Source organism: Rhinatrema bivittatum, chromosome 8 (assembly GCF_901001135.1).
Source record: "Rhinatrema bivittatum chromosome 8, aRhiBiv1.1, whole genome shotgun sequence".
NCBI classification, from domain to species: Eukaryota; Metazoa; Chordata; class Amphibia; order Gymnophiona; family Rhinatrematidae; genus Rhinatrema; species Rhinatrema bivittatum.
Genome location: NC_042622.1, coordinates 81,271,646 through 81,288,092, shown reverse-complemented (window position 1 = coordinate 81,288,092; position 16,447 = coordinate 81,271,646). Strand labels below are relative to the sequence as shown.

General features: G+C 50.8%; 1 protein-coding gene across 6 annotated transcripts in view; it reads right to left on the bottom strand.

Moving 5' to 3' along the window:
- The window catches only part of NUP188 (nucleoporin 188), a 370,052-nt gene that overhangs the window by 19,668 nt on the left and 333,937 nt on the right, over nt 1–16,447 (bottom strand). For all 6 annotated transcript variants that reach the window (XM_029612592.1, XM_029612589.1, XM_029612591.1 and 3 more), the window contains exons 39-43: nt 12,429–12,503; nt 11,901–12,107; nt 11,633–11,764; nt 11,467–11,516; nt 10,958–11,087 (exon numbers count right to left, since the gene is read on the bottom strand). In XM_029612592.1, coding sequence (XP_029468452.1) covers nt 10,958–11,087; nt 11,467–11,516; nt 11,633–11,764; nt 11,901–12,107; nt 12,429–12,503 — 594 coding nt within the window. The remainder of the gene's footprint in view (nt 1–10,957; nt 11,088–11,466; nt 11,517–11,632; nt 11,765–11,900; nt 12,108–12,428; nt 12,504–16,447) is intronic.

The following is a 16,447-nucleotide window of genomic DNA, read 5'->3' as shown; positions in this document are numbered from 1 at the left end:
GGAATGGGATACTCACGAGACCTCTCTTAAGGTCGGACGAGCCATGGAGAAGCTTTATCCTCTCCCGGAGGACTTCCTGGAGTTGCTCAAGGTTCCGAAGGTGGACTCGGCGGTCACCAAGAGGACAATTATACTGGTGACAGGTGGCACAGCTCTGCGGGACCTCCAGGATAGAAAGTTGGAAGTCTACCTCAAACGAGGTTTCGGCTCTGGGAATTCGCGCGGCCATCTGCAGCTCCCTGGCGCAGACGGCAGGACTCTGCTGGGTCCAACAGCTCCTCACCTCGCAAGACCTACCACCCGAGGAAGCGCGCTAAGTGGATTGGCTAGAGTCCATCATACATACGGAGCTGACGCTTTGTATGACCTCTTCCGCATCCTGGTGAGATCTATGGTCTCGGTGGTGTCAGTGAGGTGCCTACTATGGCTTCATAACTGGTTGGCGGATACTTCTTCCAAGTCCAGCCTGGGCTCTCTTCCTTTCAAAGGTAAGTTCCTCTTTGGGGAAGATCTCGACCAGATCATCAAGTCTCTGGGGGAGAATTCGGTCCACCGGCTGCCAGAAGACTGCCAGCAGAACTTCAGGTCGTTTACTCCCTCCTGAACCCGATCCCGGGTGCAGCGTCGCTACCGCAGTTACAAACATTTGGGATGCCGGACACTGTCTTCTCGATTCCAGTTCTGGCCTCGTTCCTTTCACGGTCGCAGGCCCACTCAGGAGGGGGCGAGTCAGGGAGCCTCGTCCAAGCCCACCCAATGATGCTGCGCTTCCCCACTCCTCGACCCCAAGGATCAGAGGACGAATCTCTCTCTTTTACGAGGAGTGGGTCCACATCACCTCGGACCAGTGGGTCCTAGACATCTTAAGGAACGGCTACGCATTGGAGTTTGCCTGCCTCTCAAGGGACAGGTTTCTTTTCTCACCATGCGGCTCGAGCCCCAAGAGACTGGCGGTACAACAGACCCTGGACAGACTCCTGAGTCTTGGGGCCATCGCTCCCGTCCCCTTCGGAGAGGTGGGCTCGGGTCATTATTCAATTTACTTCGTCGTATCCAAGAAGGACGGGTCCTTTCGCCCAATCCTGGATCTCAAGGAGGTCAACAAATCCCTGAGGGTCCTCCACTTCCGCATGGAGACGCTGTGTTCCGTGATTGCGGCAGTACATCAGAGAGAATTCCTCGCCTCTCTCGATCTGACAAAGGCCTATCTCCACATTCCCATCCTCAAGGCCCATCGGAGGTTCCTTCGCGTCAAGATCCTAAATCAGCATTTCCAGTTCCAGGCACTCCCCTTCGGGCTGGCGACCGCCCCGCGGACGTTCACGAAGATTATGGTGGTGATGGCAGCTGCCCTGAGACGGGAGGGGATCTTAGTTCACCCCTACCTGGATGACTGGTTCATTCGCGCGAAGTCTTTTTCCCAGGGACAGGCGGCAGTCTCCAGGGTCGTCAGCCTCCGCCAGTCCCTTGGCTGGGTGGTGAACTTCACCAAGAGCTCCCTCATTCCTTCGCAGTACTTGGACTTTTTGGGAGCACGCTTCGACACTCTTCAGGGCAAAATTTTCCTACGCCCGGACAAAGCCCAATCCCTCCGGGAGCAGATACAGCGCTTTACTGTGTTACCAGCACCCACGTCCTGGGACTATCTACAGCTCTTGGGCTCCATGGCCTCCACGATTGACCTCGTCCCATGGGCCTTTGCTCACCTCCGTCCCCTACAAGCAGCTCTGCTCTCTCGCTGGAAACCAGTCTCGCAAGACTACCAGATAGTGCTCCCTCTCCCCCAGTCTGCCAAAGACAGCTTGGGTTGGTGGCTGGACCCGCGGCATCTGGCCCAAGGCATTTCTCTCAAGATACCGGATTGGGTGGTGGTCACCACCGATGCCAGCCTATCCGGCTGGGGGGCAGTATGCGACCGGAGCTCAGCGCAGGGGACGAAGGCACAAGCGACCTGGCCGATCAACCGGCTGGAAACAAGAGCAGTGCGCCTGGCCCTCATTCACTTTCTTCCCCTGGTGCAGAATTGAGCGGTGAGGATCTTATCAGAAAACGCGACCACAGTAGCGTATATCAACCACCAGGGAGGCACGAGGAGGCGGCACGTGTCACTCTAAACAGTCCCTCTGATGTCCTGGGCGGAAAAGCACGTAGCGCGCCTAGCCGCTTTGCACATCGCGGGCGTAGACAACATTCAGGCGGACTACCTGAGTCATCAGCAACTGGACCCCGGAGAGTGGTCTCTCTCCGACGAAGCAATACAACTTCTCATTCATCAATGGGGACCGCCTCACCTAGACCTAATGGCGACGTCCCGCAACACCAAGGCACCTCGGTTCTTCAGTCGCAGGCTGGAGCGAGGTGCAGAAGGAGTGGATGCTCTAGTGCTCCCTTGGCCGGAACACCTTCTGCTCTACGTTTTTCCCCCATGGCCCCTGGTGGGCAAGGTCATTCGGAGAATAGAGCGCCATCGGGGTCCCGTCATTCTGGTAGCTCCCGAATGGGCACGTCGCTCTTGGTTCGCAGATCTGCTTCATCTGGCAGTGGATGGCCCACTTCGCTTGGGCCATCTTCCTCGATTACTCCATCAGGGACCAGTATTTTTCGAGCAGGCAGAACGCTTCTGTCTTGCGGCCTGGCTTTTGAACAGCGCCGCCTCTGGCGCAAAGGGTACCCTGACGTGGTGGTCTCGACTCTCCTCAAGGCCCGGAAGACTTCGACTTCGGCCGCCTACGTGAGGGTCTGGAGGGTTTTCGAGGCTTGGTGTACAGTGCATAATACGCATATCTCAAGGGCCACGGTTCCTCGGATCCTTGCGTTCCTCCAAGATGGATTGGATCAAGGCCTCACCTACAACTCTCCTTAGAGTTCAGGTTGCCGCTCTGGGCTCGCTCATTCAGTACGCGGATCATCCTTCTCTCCTAGTGCAGCCGGATATCGCCTGTTTTCTCAAGGGGGCGAAACATCTACGGCCCCTGGTCAGGGACCCGTGCCCTTCTTGGAGTCTCAATTTGGTCCTTAAGACCCTGGTCGGGCCTCCCTTCGAGCCTCAGCGCAAAGCCACCATCAAAGATATCACGCTCAAGACCATCTTCCTGGTGGCCATCTGTTCCGCACGCCGCATCTCGGAACTTCAAGCGCTCTCCTGCCGGGAACCCTACCTACATTTTACGGACACCGGGGTGTGTCCTTACGCACAGTGCCCTCCTTTCTACCCAAGGTCGTTTTGTCCTTTTACCTGAACCAGACGGTAGAGCTCCCGTCTTTCTCAGCGGGAGAACCAGGTCCTCTTCTCTTTCTAGATGTCAAATGCGCTTTAATTCGCTACCTGGAGGTCACTAACGACATCAGAGTCTCTGACCACCTGTTCGTCCTGTGGTCTGGGCCGAGGAAGGGCTCCCAGGCCTCGAAGACGATTGCGCGATGGCTCAAGGAAGCCATAGTCACAGCGTACATCGGTGCGGGGTGGACCCCGCCGCTGGGCGTCAAAGCCCATTCTCTCCGCTCGCAGGCCGCATCCTGGGCCGAAGTACAATCCGTCTCCGCCCAAGAGATTTGCCGGGCAGCGACATGGAAGTCCCTTCACACCTTTGCACGTCATTACCGACTTCACCTGCCGTTGTCAACCTCCGGACACTTCGGCGAACAGATCATTTAAGCAGGGTCCACCCGGTTTAGGGAAGCTTTGGTACATCCCACCGTCTGGACTGATCCTGGTAAGTACAGGGAAAAGAAAATTACTCCTTACCTGCTAATTTTCGTTTCTGTAGTACCAAGGATCAGTCCAGATGCCCGCCTCATTGATTACTGGGTTTAGGGGATCCTTTCCCTGCTCGATCTACTCTTTTCCTTCTGATACCGGTTTGTTAATCTCAGCATATGAGACTGTTACACGGTTCTTTCTGCAAGTTACAGTTCTGGCACCAGTTGCCTTAGTTTACGATCTGTTATGTTTGAGATACTTGATCCATCCTTAGTAATGGTTTATTTTGGCTTTGATATTCTCTATACTGAGTTTCTACAAAGGGTGCGCTGGTTTATATGACAGCACCCTCCGAAGCCTTGTCTGACTCCATCTGCTGGACGGGGGACATAACCCACCGTCTGGACTGATCCTTGGTACTACAGGAACGAAAATTAGCAGGTAAGAAGTAATTTTCTTATTTCCTCCTCACCCCAATGCTGAGCCGACACACACGTCAGGTGACGCAGAAAAAAATAGACAGGCCTTACAATTTCTAAGCTTTTTTTTTTTTTTTTTTAATTTAAGCTCTTAAAGAAACAGCCACCAGATCCAGACCAAGATGGCGCCGTGGGCCGAGATGGCGATTTATCTGACGCGGAGGAGATGGCGGGTGCTTTGCAGCCTGATACGGCAAGCGGAGCAGGAACCAGTCTCACTCCTTTGGATCGTGATGAGGCGCGTCGATGGTTCATGGAGCTGAGAGCCGATCTGAAAAAAAATAAGGCCGACATCATGGCGTCTGTAGCGGATCTGAAGGCGGACATGGCGGCTCTCGGATGCCGCGTGGAGGAAACTGAAACCCGCATCGATGCCCAGGGTGAGTTGCTGAATGGGCTGGTGACCCAGCGTGATGCCTCTAATGCTGAAATCAAGGCAATTCAAGACAAACTGGAAGATCTTGATAATAGGGGCAGACGAAATAACCTTAGGATCAGGGGGGTTCCTGAAACTCCTGATTTTTTAGACGTAAAACAAACAGCGTCTAATATCTGCCTCTTTATTCTAAAACAAGCCGGGACTGCACAGGGGGAAAGTGAGGACCTCCCGCCCTCTATAAGTTTTGAAAGGGCCCATCGAGCACTTGGTCCCCGTCGGGATCAGCAGCCCAGAGACATTGTGTTATGTTTAACCAGTTTTCCCCTGAAGGAAAGAATTCTGGCGGCAGCCAGACAACAGAAGACAATAACCTGGCAAAACTGTAATATTGCCTTGTATCAGGACTTGGCTCCTATTACCCTTAAAAAGCGTTATGAGATGCGTGAGGTTACCGCTGCACTCAGGGAAAGAAACATACGGTACAGATGGACTTATCCATTCGGATTGTTATTTCAACATCAGGGCATCTCATATAAAATGGCCTCTCTAGCGGAGGCACATGAAGCATTCTTAACGGCCCAACTGCCGGTGTCTTTTTCCCTTCCTACTACAACAGCATCGGCTGCAACCACAACTAAAGCTTCAGGATGGCAAAGAGCTGGGAAAGGTGGCAAGAGGCTTCGTCGCCACGCTGAGGGGTCTCAAGCCTTGCAACATGAACAGGGATGAAGATGGCTGTGCCTTCATTACTGCAAGTTTTAGGTCTTTTAGTGGCCTGCAGGTTGAGGAGGCTTAAGCGGACACACACTTGGTAACTAATGGACACAGACGCTGGTGTTTGAGGGGTTTCTTTCACCTGTTTCTCAATATGTTTGGTATTTCATCGGTTTTATAAGGATTGGTCTACTTTATGAAGGTTTATAGTTATCTATCATGTTTATAGTTTCGGATTGTTCTGCATCATGGGGTATGTTCTCATGAGTCCGGGGGGGGGGGGGGGGGGGGGATTGAGGACGGAGTTATACAACTGCGGCTACCTCTGCTCGGGAGCCCACGGGCCCTCGGGAGCCTGGTATCCTATGGCTGGCACCGGGATACCGAAGGATGTGTAGGGCTCAGGCCAGATCACTACAGATCAGTTTGTTTGGAGAATGGGGGGACATTTCAGGGTCAGCTCTGCTTTAGTGAGAGCCGGAGGGTGCGATTTGAAGCAAGTACGGTTATCACACTGTTGGGGAAGGGGAGGAGACAGAGGTCGTGGACCCAATATGGCCACTAAATTGCTTTCTTTTAACGTCAAGGGTCTCAACTCGCCCCAAAAACGGCAGCTCCTGAAGAGAGAACTGCAAAGACAGGCAGCTGGCATAGTTTTTATACAAGAGACTCATGTACAACAACATCATGAGAGTTTATTGCAATTTCACCAATTTCCCACTGCTATTTGGGCAGCAAGTACTCGGGAACTTAGATATGCTGGGGTGGGGATTTTGTTTGCTGCTGCTGTAGTGCATGAGCAGATTTTAGTTGTCAAGGACCCTAATGGACGGTATATACTTAACAAAATTAAAATAGATAATCGGATTATTACGCTCCTAAATGTGTATTTTCCCAATCAACGTCAGAAAATGTTTATTAAACATATATCTAACTTGCTGCTCCAACATGCTGAAGGGGAGATCATTGTGGGAGGGGATTTTAATTTTGTCATGGATCCCTGTTTGGATTCTAGTTCAGGTGCACAGTCACATGTTGAGATAAGACAGGCTTGGCAAGCGGTTGTGACCAAATGGGGGCTGGTGGACAACTGGAGATCCAGGCATGAGCATTCCCGGTCTTACACATTTTATTCTTGCCCCCACTCTACATATACGCGCATTGACTACTTCTTCACCTCTGCTACTATTCAGACCCGAGTACACAAAATAGACATAGACCCCATCACCTGGTCAGATCATGCCCCAGTGTGGATGGTCTGTAGGTTAAGCGAGTCAGGGGGAGGCCTCAGGTCTTGGAGGCTCAATGACAGCCTCCTAGCTGATCCATCTTTTGCCGCCACTCTGCTATCACATCTCAAAGATTTTTTTAAGGATAACCAAACGGAGGGTATGTCCCCTTTGACGGTGTGGGAGTGTTCCAAAGCTGTGATTAGAGGGCACTGCATAGCGCAGTCTGCGCATTGTAATAAAGAACGTAATGCCAGACGGACACAGCTGCTAGCAGACCTAGCTGATTTGACAAAACAACATAGTCGATCACAATCTACAAAACTATATCAGAAAATCCTTGCCGTTAAATCCCAACTCCAGTCAATAGAGGACTCTGCTATCAGTCATTCTCTCACGCTTTTAAGACAGCAATACTTCGAAGGGGGAAATAAAGCTGGTAAATTTTTGGCTAGGCAATTGAGGGCGGCGCGAGCCTTAACAGTTATAACCAAGATCTCTAGCTCTGGGGGGCAAACGGTGACCGCTTCTGAGGACATACGTCAGGCGTTCACCGAATTTTACTCTAAATTGTATACTAGGGAGGATTCCATACGGGCTGATGACATACAAGCTTACCTGCGGGATGTCTCTTTGCCTCACATTACACCTATTCAACAAGCTTTTCTAGAAAAACCCATCACTTCCCAGGAGGTGCTGGCGGCCATCAAAAAGTTGAAGCAGGGTAAAGCACCCGGATTGGATGGTTTCACGGGTAGCTACTATCGCAAAATGGCGGATGTGGTGGTGGAGCCGATGGTTAAAGCTTTTAATTCCTTATTAGATGGCTCGGCTTTCACGATGGACGCCAACACTGCAGGTATCACTGTGCTTGCTAAGCCTGGGAGAGACCCAACCCTTTGCGGTTCGTACCGACCGATCTCCCTCATTAACATAGATCTGAAGATACTGACCAGGGTTTTAGCAGCTCGGTTGAATGGGGTTTTACCTGGGCTCATTCATAATGATCAGGTGGGGTTCGTGCAGGGTCGCCTAGCGGCGGATAACGTACGGCGGATAGTGGATATTATCGATCTGGTTCACAGGGAAGGTCATTCAGCTATTCTACTAGCATTAGACGCCGAAAAGGCGTTTGACCTAGTTCATTGGGATTTCTTGTTTCACACTCTACAAGCCATGGGCTTCGGGACTAGGTTTGTTACCTGGTTACGTCAACTTTATAATAACCCAGTGGCTAGGGTGAAGGTTAATGGGAGCTACGGCCCGCAGTTTCCCATTCAGCGGGGTACTAGGCAAGGGTGCCCTTTGTCTCCCCTATTATTTGCCCTATTTTTGGAACCCTTTGCTATACGCATTCGGAATAACGGGGCCATCCGAGGGATCCAGAAAGGGGATGCTCAGTTCAAAATCTCCCTTTTTGCGGACGATGTTATGTTCACCATTACGGATCCGAATAGTTCACTGCCCCAAGTCATGGAGGAGCTGGGGAAGTTTACAGCAAGGTCGGGAATGAAAATTAATTATGACAAATCAGAAATATTAAATTTAACGGTACCGGCCTCGGCAGCTATTGTGTTGCAGCGCCGTTTTCCATTTAAATGGGCAGATACCTCCCTTAAATATTTAGGAGTTCGTTTGGGTCCTCACAATGATTCACTTTTTGACCTGAACTATAAACCGCTTATAGCTAAGATACAGGCTGATCTGGATAAATGGTTGGAGCATTCACATTCCTGGCTGGGTAGACTAGCCATTATCAAAATGAATGTGTTACCGCGTTTTTTATATTTTTTTACTACCATACCCATCTATCTCCCTAGTAAATTGCTTCAGAATTGGCAGCAAATATTGGGTCAATTTATCTGGAGGAGGCGACCGCCGCGGATCGCCAGAGTTACATTGTTTCAGACCAAACTGAGGGGTGGATTACAGGTTCCTAACCTTCTCTGGTATTATGGGGCGGCTCAGCTGCGTGCTTTGGTAGTTTTTCATAGCAATAACGATAGGCCGCAATGGGTTAAATTGGAACAAGCCTGCCTGGGCCGATTTCCCATCGATGCCATCCCCTGGCAACCGTCACTCCCTACCGCTACGAATATAGTAGTGACATATGCTCTGAACACTACTTTGCAGGTTTGGAAGCAATGGAAAAAGGTTCTGGTGGGTCCGGAACAGTTTTCTTTGATGTCCTATTTATTTACTGATGTGGTTACCCCATGGGGGGAAGGTTCCAGGGATCAACAGCACTGGAATCAAGCGGGTATTTGTAAATTTGGACATGTGTTTCAACAAGGGTCTTTACTTACTAAAGAACAATTATGTACAGCATATAACCTTGACAGGATTGACTTTTTTCTTTACGCTAAGCTATACCATTTTACATGTAAGGGGTTGTGCAAAGGTTCTCTCCGAATTAAAGGGACACTGTTTGAATCTCTGTGCAAGAATGCTTCTGTTATCAGAGGAGTGATTTCCAAGATTTATGCTCTTTTGAATGGCCGGAGACTGGACACGCCACGGCATCAGAAACAATGGGAGAGCGACTTTTGTGCTCCTCTACGGGATGAGGAATGGGAGCAAATATACCTGGCTGCACGAAAATGTTCCATCTCAGCGGGGCTCCAAGAAAACTGTTACAAATTAATTTACAGATGGCATTACACTCCAGTTTCCCTTCACAAATTCGCACCGGACGTTCCTGACACCTGCTGGAGAGGATGTGCGGCAAGGGGTACATATTTTCATCTATGGTGGCAATGTCCTGAGGTCTCCCATTGCTGGAAGAAGGTCTTGGACTGGATTGCTCAAGCCCTTTATATAGCTGTTTCGGTGGAACCATGACACGCTCTCTTAGGGCTACCGGTTCCTGGAGCCACTCGTATGGAACAGAGACTAGTTCTACAGATCTTCATCGCGACCAGAGCAGAGATAGCACTGCACTGGAAACAGGAACGGGCCCCGACCCTGGCAGCTATTCAGCAGCGATTACATGCTTACTACAGGTTATATCATCTCACGGCGCTACATCGAGATAGAGTCGCGGACTTTCATAAAGTCTGGAGGCCTTATACGGACTGGTTACGATTACAGGACTCTTGCACAGGTTTAAATTTGCCAGCTCCCTGATGTTCTCCCGTAATCTTTTCTGTCTATGTCATATAGTTTGGTTTGAATGGGTGGGTTCTCTTGTTGCCGGCATACACTATGCGATCAGCTGACAAGTTGGTTCCTGAAGGCAGATCATTCCTCATGTACCGTACCTGACTGGTCTGGTCCTGGGAGGGGGGAGGGGGGAGGTGTGGGAAGGGGGTGGGGTGCAGAGGGGGATTGTATGGTAGGTTCTTTAAATGGTATCAGTGGCAGGTTGCTATTTCCAGATGTTATTTCTGTAATCTTCACATCGTTCCGTCAGTGTTGGGTTGTATTCACTTTTGGCTCATAGAAGAATATGATGTGATATGTTGTTTGTTGTACTGATTACCAATAAAAAACGTTTACAACAAAAAAAAAAAAAATGTAGCCGTGGTGCGGTCGATGGCCAGTAGGTCCTGAAGGGATAACTCGATGGGAATCAACCGCAACAAGGGTAAAAGCTTACCTTTCGACCTCGGAGTATAGATATTAATAGGGGGAGCCCTATGGGGTAGAATTTTTGGGAAAAATTTGAAAGATGTTTTGTGAGGAAAATTCCTGTCAGGAATCTCAGAGAGCTCCTTAACTCGCGTGGCTACTGCTGCGCAGAAAAAAGAAGACTGAAGGGGGACCCCTGCTGGATGCAGGGTCACTGCATTGCTGGGCATGCCCAGTAGGTGCCAGTCAAAGTTCTAAAAACTTTGACAAAAGTGTTCTATGATTGAGCTCCATCCTGATGATGTCACCCATATGTGAAGACTACCATCCTGCTTGTTCTGTGAGAATACTACTTTCCTGTTTCTGGAAGCTGCAGGACGCTGCAGCCAGTCAGCCTGGATGACAGGACCTCAGGAGGAGAGAGGGAACAAGGACCCCTGGCTTTTCCTTACCCTGGAATCAAGGGTAGAGTCTGGCCAGGGATTTCCAAACCCCTGCTCAACCAGAGGGATGACCTATGAAGGATCTTAACATCTCTGGGACCTCTGTCTTTTGTCTTCTATCTTCTCTCTAATCCTAAACTAATCTTATTTTACTTTAACTAACAGACTGCAGGTCTGCACCTCTACCATCTGCTGGAGACAGAGTAGTACTGAGAGACTGCAGGTGGCACTCTCAGATATGTAGCAGTGCCTCAAGGTTTTGTTCTCTGCCTCCATCTGCTGGTAGGGATGCATAAACCCACTTGTCTGGACTGATCTGGGATATGAACAGGAAGTTCCTTTTGCCTTATCCTGATAACCCCACATCTCGACTCCATCTGTGACAGAGCTATGGGAGCTAACATGATCAAGCACAAAGAGAAGGAAGTAATAATTTTACACACCAGCTCTGAGCTAAGCTCCTGTTTCATGCGTTGTTTGTCACGAGGATGCACGCCAGGGTCCCTCAGATACCGGACAGCCTGTGAGATCAGCAGGTAGAAGCAGTTCTCCATAGTAAACATCAACAGAGATCTATGTGAAGAAACAGAAGCACTTAGTAAGCAACTACAGTTTTCATCAACCACAAGAATCCAGATGGTGATAGCAGATAATGCATGATTGCTCCACCAGAAGTGACAGCAGCCAGCACACCAGATTTGATTCCCATGGCTGATGAAGCTGACAACACATGAGACTAAGCCAGTCTGCTCAAGGCTAAATCATCTGCTTGTCCTTGCCTACACAGCAGGAAAGTGAAACAGCAAACTGAAGATGAACAGCTTTCCAGCTGAAAGTTAGGAGATTACCAGACTAAACCCCTACAAGGTTCCCAGGATAAGCTATAGCAAAAGCCCTGGACAGCCAATGCCTTTATGCTGGCTGTGCTGAGGTCCCCTCTTCTGGCACTCACTTGTGAACCTTGTTCTCCTCAGCTGATGTAAAAAATCCTGGAGCACGCATCTGTTTCAGGAAGGAAAGAAGAAATATCAGAAAGACAACCCAAAACATTTGCAACTACATATAGTGGCAGCTTTTCCTTGAGACTGCCAGGTTAACTCTGGGTTTGAAGGTCATACCTCTCCCAGCATGGTCAAGGAGATGTTGACAGTGGCCAGTAGAGTTCCAAATGAAGGTGCAACATCAGAATCAAAGGCAGGAGTGGTAAAACTTAGCACAAAGAGAAGATTATACTCAGCAAGGTCCAATGACTGCAAGAAAGTGAAGGAGAGCAAGACAAGTCAAGTCCATTCCTTAAAGACATCTTCCTTCTCATTCAGACCTGGAATTGTTCATTTCACCTTGGCAATGACAAGCGGCTTTATTGGTGAGCTTTTCTAAATGTACCTGGTCAAGGAGGATCTGGCAGAGGTCAGGAGTGAAGTGTCTCAAGGCTGCTAGGGTCTTACTAAGGATCTTCAGGAGACTGTACTGCACAGCGCGCAGAGCTCTCTTCTCCACATCTGTTTCAGGGCTTGGCTGCCTGGAAGGGGTATGAGGAGTCCGCTGCACACGAGGAGTCACTGCTGAGGGAACAGGGTCACTGTTCTTACTCTGCAGCAGAGAGAGAGGGAGAGAGAGAGAACCGGTTTCAGAATTTTTTTTTTTTTGAGGGGGATATAAAGAATACAACTCTTGACTGTAATATCACTATCATAGGCTGCCCTAGGAGAGCACTCTCCACATCCTCCCCTTGGCCCAGGGTAGTTCCCTCTAGCATCCCCTTATCTTCCCCCTACAAAGACTGCTTAAGGGGAGCACTCCATAGTATTCTCCCTTTTCGCCTGCAGAGACTTTCTTTGGGGTGCTGGCACCAGTGTTTTATCTCTTTTCTCTACATGGCAGAAATGTGCTCTCTCTGTAGATGACCCTCACCTGAAGGTAGTGCAGAAGCATTTTGTTGCTGTGCAGGAGGCATGTGCAGGCCTGGCAAAGATAGCAGAGATTCACCTGAAACAAGTAGTAGAGAAAGAACATAGCCGGTTATAACAATTACATGTATAGCCAAAACAAATACTGTAGAGATTACTTACCTGATAATCTCGTTTTCCTTAGTGTATGCAGATGGACTCAAAACAAGTGGGTATAGTGTGCTCGTGCTAGCAGTTGGAGACGGATCTGACGTCAGCATGGGTACATATACCCCCGCAGGAAGTGCAGCAATTCAGTAATCTTCCTTGCAAAAGCTTTATGGATATATGTGTAACTGACCGATCGATTAAATGAACAGGATTACCCTGACTGATTGATAGTAGCTGGAGACCGCCAGTGTTCTCAACCGGAAGGCGTCGACACCCAGCAGGGTGGATGCCCTATCATAAGAAAGCATGGCTTACCGTGAGTCGGTGAATCCCCATGTATGCCGGCAGCCGGGCGGGATGCTGAGTCCATCTGCATACACTAAGGAAAACGAGATTATCAGGTAAGTAATCTCTACATTTCCTAGCGTGTAGCAGATGGACTCAAAACAAGTGGGATGTACAAAAGCTACTCCCGGACTGGGTGGGAGGCTGCCCGAGGTCCGTTTAGGATTGCCCTCGCAAATGCTGTGTCCTCTCTGGCCTGGACGTCCAGACGGTAGAATCTGGAGAAGGTATGGAGGGAGGACCACGTCGCCGCTTTACATATCTCTGCAGGCGACAGCATCCTAGTTTCTGCCCAAGAGGCTGCTTGCGCTCTGGTGAGGTGGTGGTTTTCCCGCTTCTACGTAGGCTGCCTTGATAACTTCTTTGATCCAGCGGGCGATGGTTGCCCATGAGGCCGCTTCCCCTTGCTTCTTCCCGCTGTGAAGGACGAACAGGTGGTCCGTCTTTCGAACTGCTTCTGACATTTCTAGGTATCTGGACAGCAGTCTGCCGATGTCGAGATGGCGTAGTATTCGACCTTCTTCCGACTTCTTCAAATCTTCCGTGGTAGGCAAGGATATGGTTTGGTTGAGGTGGAAGTGTGAGACTACTTTGGGTAAGAAGGAAGGAACCGTGCGAAGATGGATAGCCTCTGGAGTGTCTTCTGGTCACAGTAGGACAGTGCTTGTAGCTCTGAGATGCGGCGTGCTGAGCATACGGCCAGCAGGAACACCATCTTCAAGGTTAACAAACGGAGGGGACAGGCCTCGAAGTGGTCTGAAGGCGGGTCCCACTAGAAACTCCAAAACTAGGTTGAGGTACCACAGGGGCACTGGCCACTTCAGTGGCGGGCGAATGTGTTTGACTCCTTTCAGGAAACGTGAAACGTCTGGGTGTGTGGCGATGCTGTTGCCGTCACTTCGGGGACCGTAGCAGGATAGCGCTGCCACTTGAACCTTGATGGAATTGAGGGATAGACCCTTCCGAAGTCCATCCTGCAGGAAATCCAAAATGATAGGGATCTTAGCGGCATGTGGTTTGGTGCCGTGAGCTTTGCACCAGGCTTCGAATACTCTCCAGATCCTTATATATGTTAGTGATGTGGAGAACTTGCGTGCTCGGAGGAGTGTATCTATAACCGGCCCCGAGTATCCTCTTTTCTTCAGTCTAGCCCTCTCAATGGCCAGACCGTAAGAGAGAATTGAGCTGGATCCTCGTGGAGGATGGGACCTTGCCGCAGCAGGTCCCTGTGTGGAGGCAGGGGTAATGGATTCCCTGCCAGTAGTCTTCTCATGTCTGCGTACCAGGGTCTTCTTGGCCAGTCCGGTGCCACTAGAAGAACTAGGCCTCTGTGCCGCTGAATCTTGTGTATAATGGCGCCCAGCAGGGGCCATGGAGGAAAGGCATATAAGCAGGATCCCCTGAGGCCATGGCTGTACCAGGGCATCGATCCCCTGGGAGAGAGGATCTCGTCTGCGACTGAAGTATCTGGGTACTTGAGCGTTGGACCTGTCCGCTAGTAGGTCCATGCCCGGCGTCCCCCACTGATCCACAATCATCTGGAAAGCTGCGGGTGACAGCTGCCATTCCCCCGGATTTAGGCTTTCTCTGCTGAGGAATTCTGCCGTGGTGTTGTCCTTCCCGGCGATGTGGTCGGCGGAGATGTCCTGGAGATTTGCTTCCGCCCAAGTCATCAGGGGGGCTATTTCTAGGGATACCTGTTGGCTTTTGGTTCCGCCCTGTCGTTTGATGTATGCCACTGTAGTGGCGTTGTCCGACATCACTCTGACCGCTCTGTTTCGAAGTCTGTGGGCAAATCGCAGGCATGCTATCCTGACTGTCCGTGCCTCTAGTCGGTTGATGTTCCACCCCGACTCTTCTCTGTTCCACCGCCCTTGGGCGGTGAGTTCTTCGCAGTGTGCTCCCCATCCGTTCAGGCTGGCATCTGTAGTGAGTAGGGTCCAGGTTGGGGAGGACATTCTTGACCCCCGGCTCATGTGGCCGGGCTGCAACCACCACCGTATCTGAATCCGCACTCTGGCTGGTAGAGGTAGGTGTACGGTGCAGTTCTGTGATCGTGGGCTCCACCGAGATAGGAGGGCGCGTTGTAACGGTCTCATATGCGCCCGCGCCCATGGTATCACCTCCAGAGTGGATGCCATAAGGCCGAGGACCTGTAGGTAATCCCAAGCTGTGGGCCGGGTGGCGCTCAGCAGGGCCTGCAGAAGATTCCGGAGCTTTGCTCTCCTCTTGGATGTTAGACTGACCTTGTCTTCCTGGGTGTCGAATCGGACTCCTAGGTATTCCAGTGACTGAGAAGGCTGTAGGGAACTCTTGTTCAAGTTTACTACCCATCCTAGGCTTTCCAGAAGAGCTATAACTTTGTTGGTTGCCTGGAGGCTCTCCTCCAGTGATTTTGCCCTGATCAGCCAATCGTCCAGGTAGGGATGGACGAGGATTCCTTCCTTCCGGAGGGACGCCGCCACTACTACTATGACCTTGGTAAAGGTCCGCGGCGCGGTGGTTAACCCGAAGGGTAAAGTTCGGAACTGGAAGTGTTGGTTCAGGACTTTGAAGCGTAAGTAGCGCTGGTGATCCCGATGGATTGGGATATGCAAGTAGGCTTCCAACAGATCTAGGGATGTGAGAAACTCCCCTGGCTGTACTGAATTTTTGACAGACCGCAGAGTTTCCATGCGAAAGCTGGGGACCCGAAGGTGTCGGTTGACTGACTTGAGGTCCAGGACGGGCCTGGAAGTGCCCTCCTTCTTGGGCACTATGAAATACATGGAATAATGCCCAGAATTTATCTCCCCTGCAGGCACTGGGATTATGGCTTTTAGGGATAGGAGCCTCCGCAAGGTGACTTCTAGTGCCGCCCTCTTGAGGGGTGAACAAGGAGATTCCACAAACTTGTCCGGCGGGAGCCGAAGAAAGTCCAGGTAATACCCTTCTTGGATGATGGCGAGGACCCACTGGTCCGAGGTGATCTCGACCCACCTGCGGTAGAAGAGAGTTAGCCTGCCCCCTATGGCTGCTACCCCCAGATGGGTCAGCTGATTGTCATTGTGGGGTACGGCCGGGACCCGAACCCGAGCCGGTTCCCCTCTTGTTGTGCTTAGTCCGAAAGGACTGGTTCCTGGCCTGCGAATGAGGTGCTTGGTAGCGAGTCCTGTAGGGGTTGAAGCGCTGAGAGTTTCTGCCTCTAGATGGTCTAGGAAAAGGGCGCTGGCTCCTCCTTGACCTGTCTTCTGGTAGACGGGGCAATGGCGAGGCGCCCCATTTATTGGCCAGTTTCTCGAGGTCGCTGCCAAACAGGAGGGATCCCTTAAAGGGCATTCTCGTGAAACGTGTCTTGGAGGAGGAGTCGGCCGACCAATTACGTAGCCAGAGCTGTTTCCTGGCTGCCACTGAGGATGACACTCCCTTGGCTGCCGTACGGACTAGGTCGGAAGCTGCGTCAGTGAGGAACGAGAGAGCTGATTCCATCTCTTCTCCCGGGGTGTTGTTCCTAGCCTGTGATAAACAGGAACGCGTCACCACGGTGCA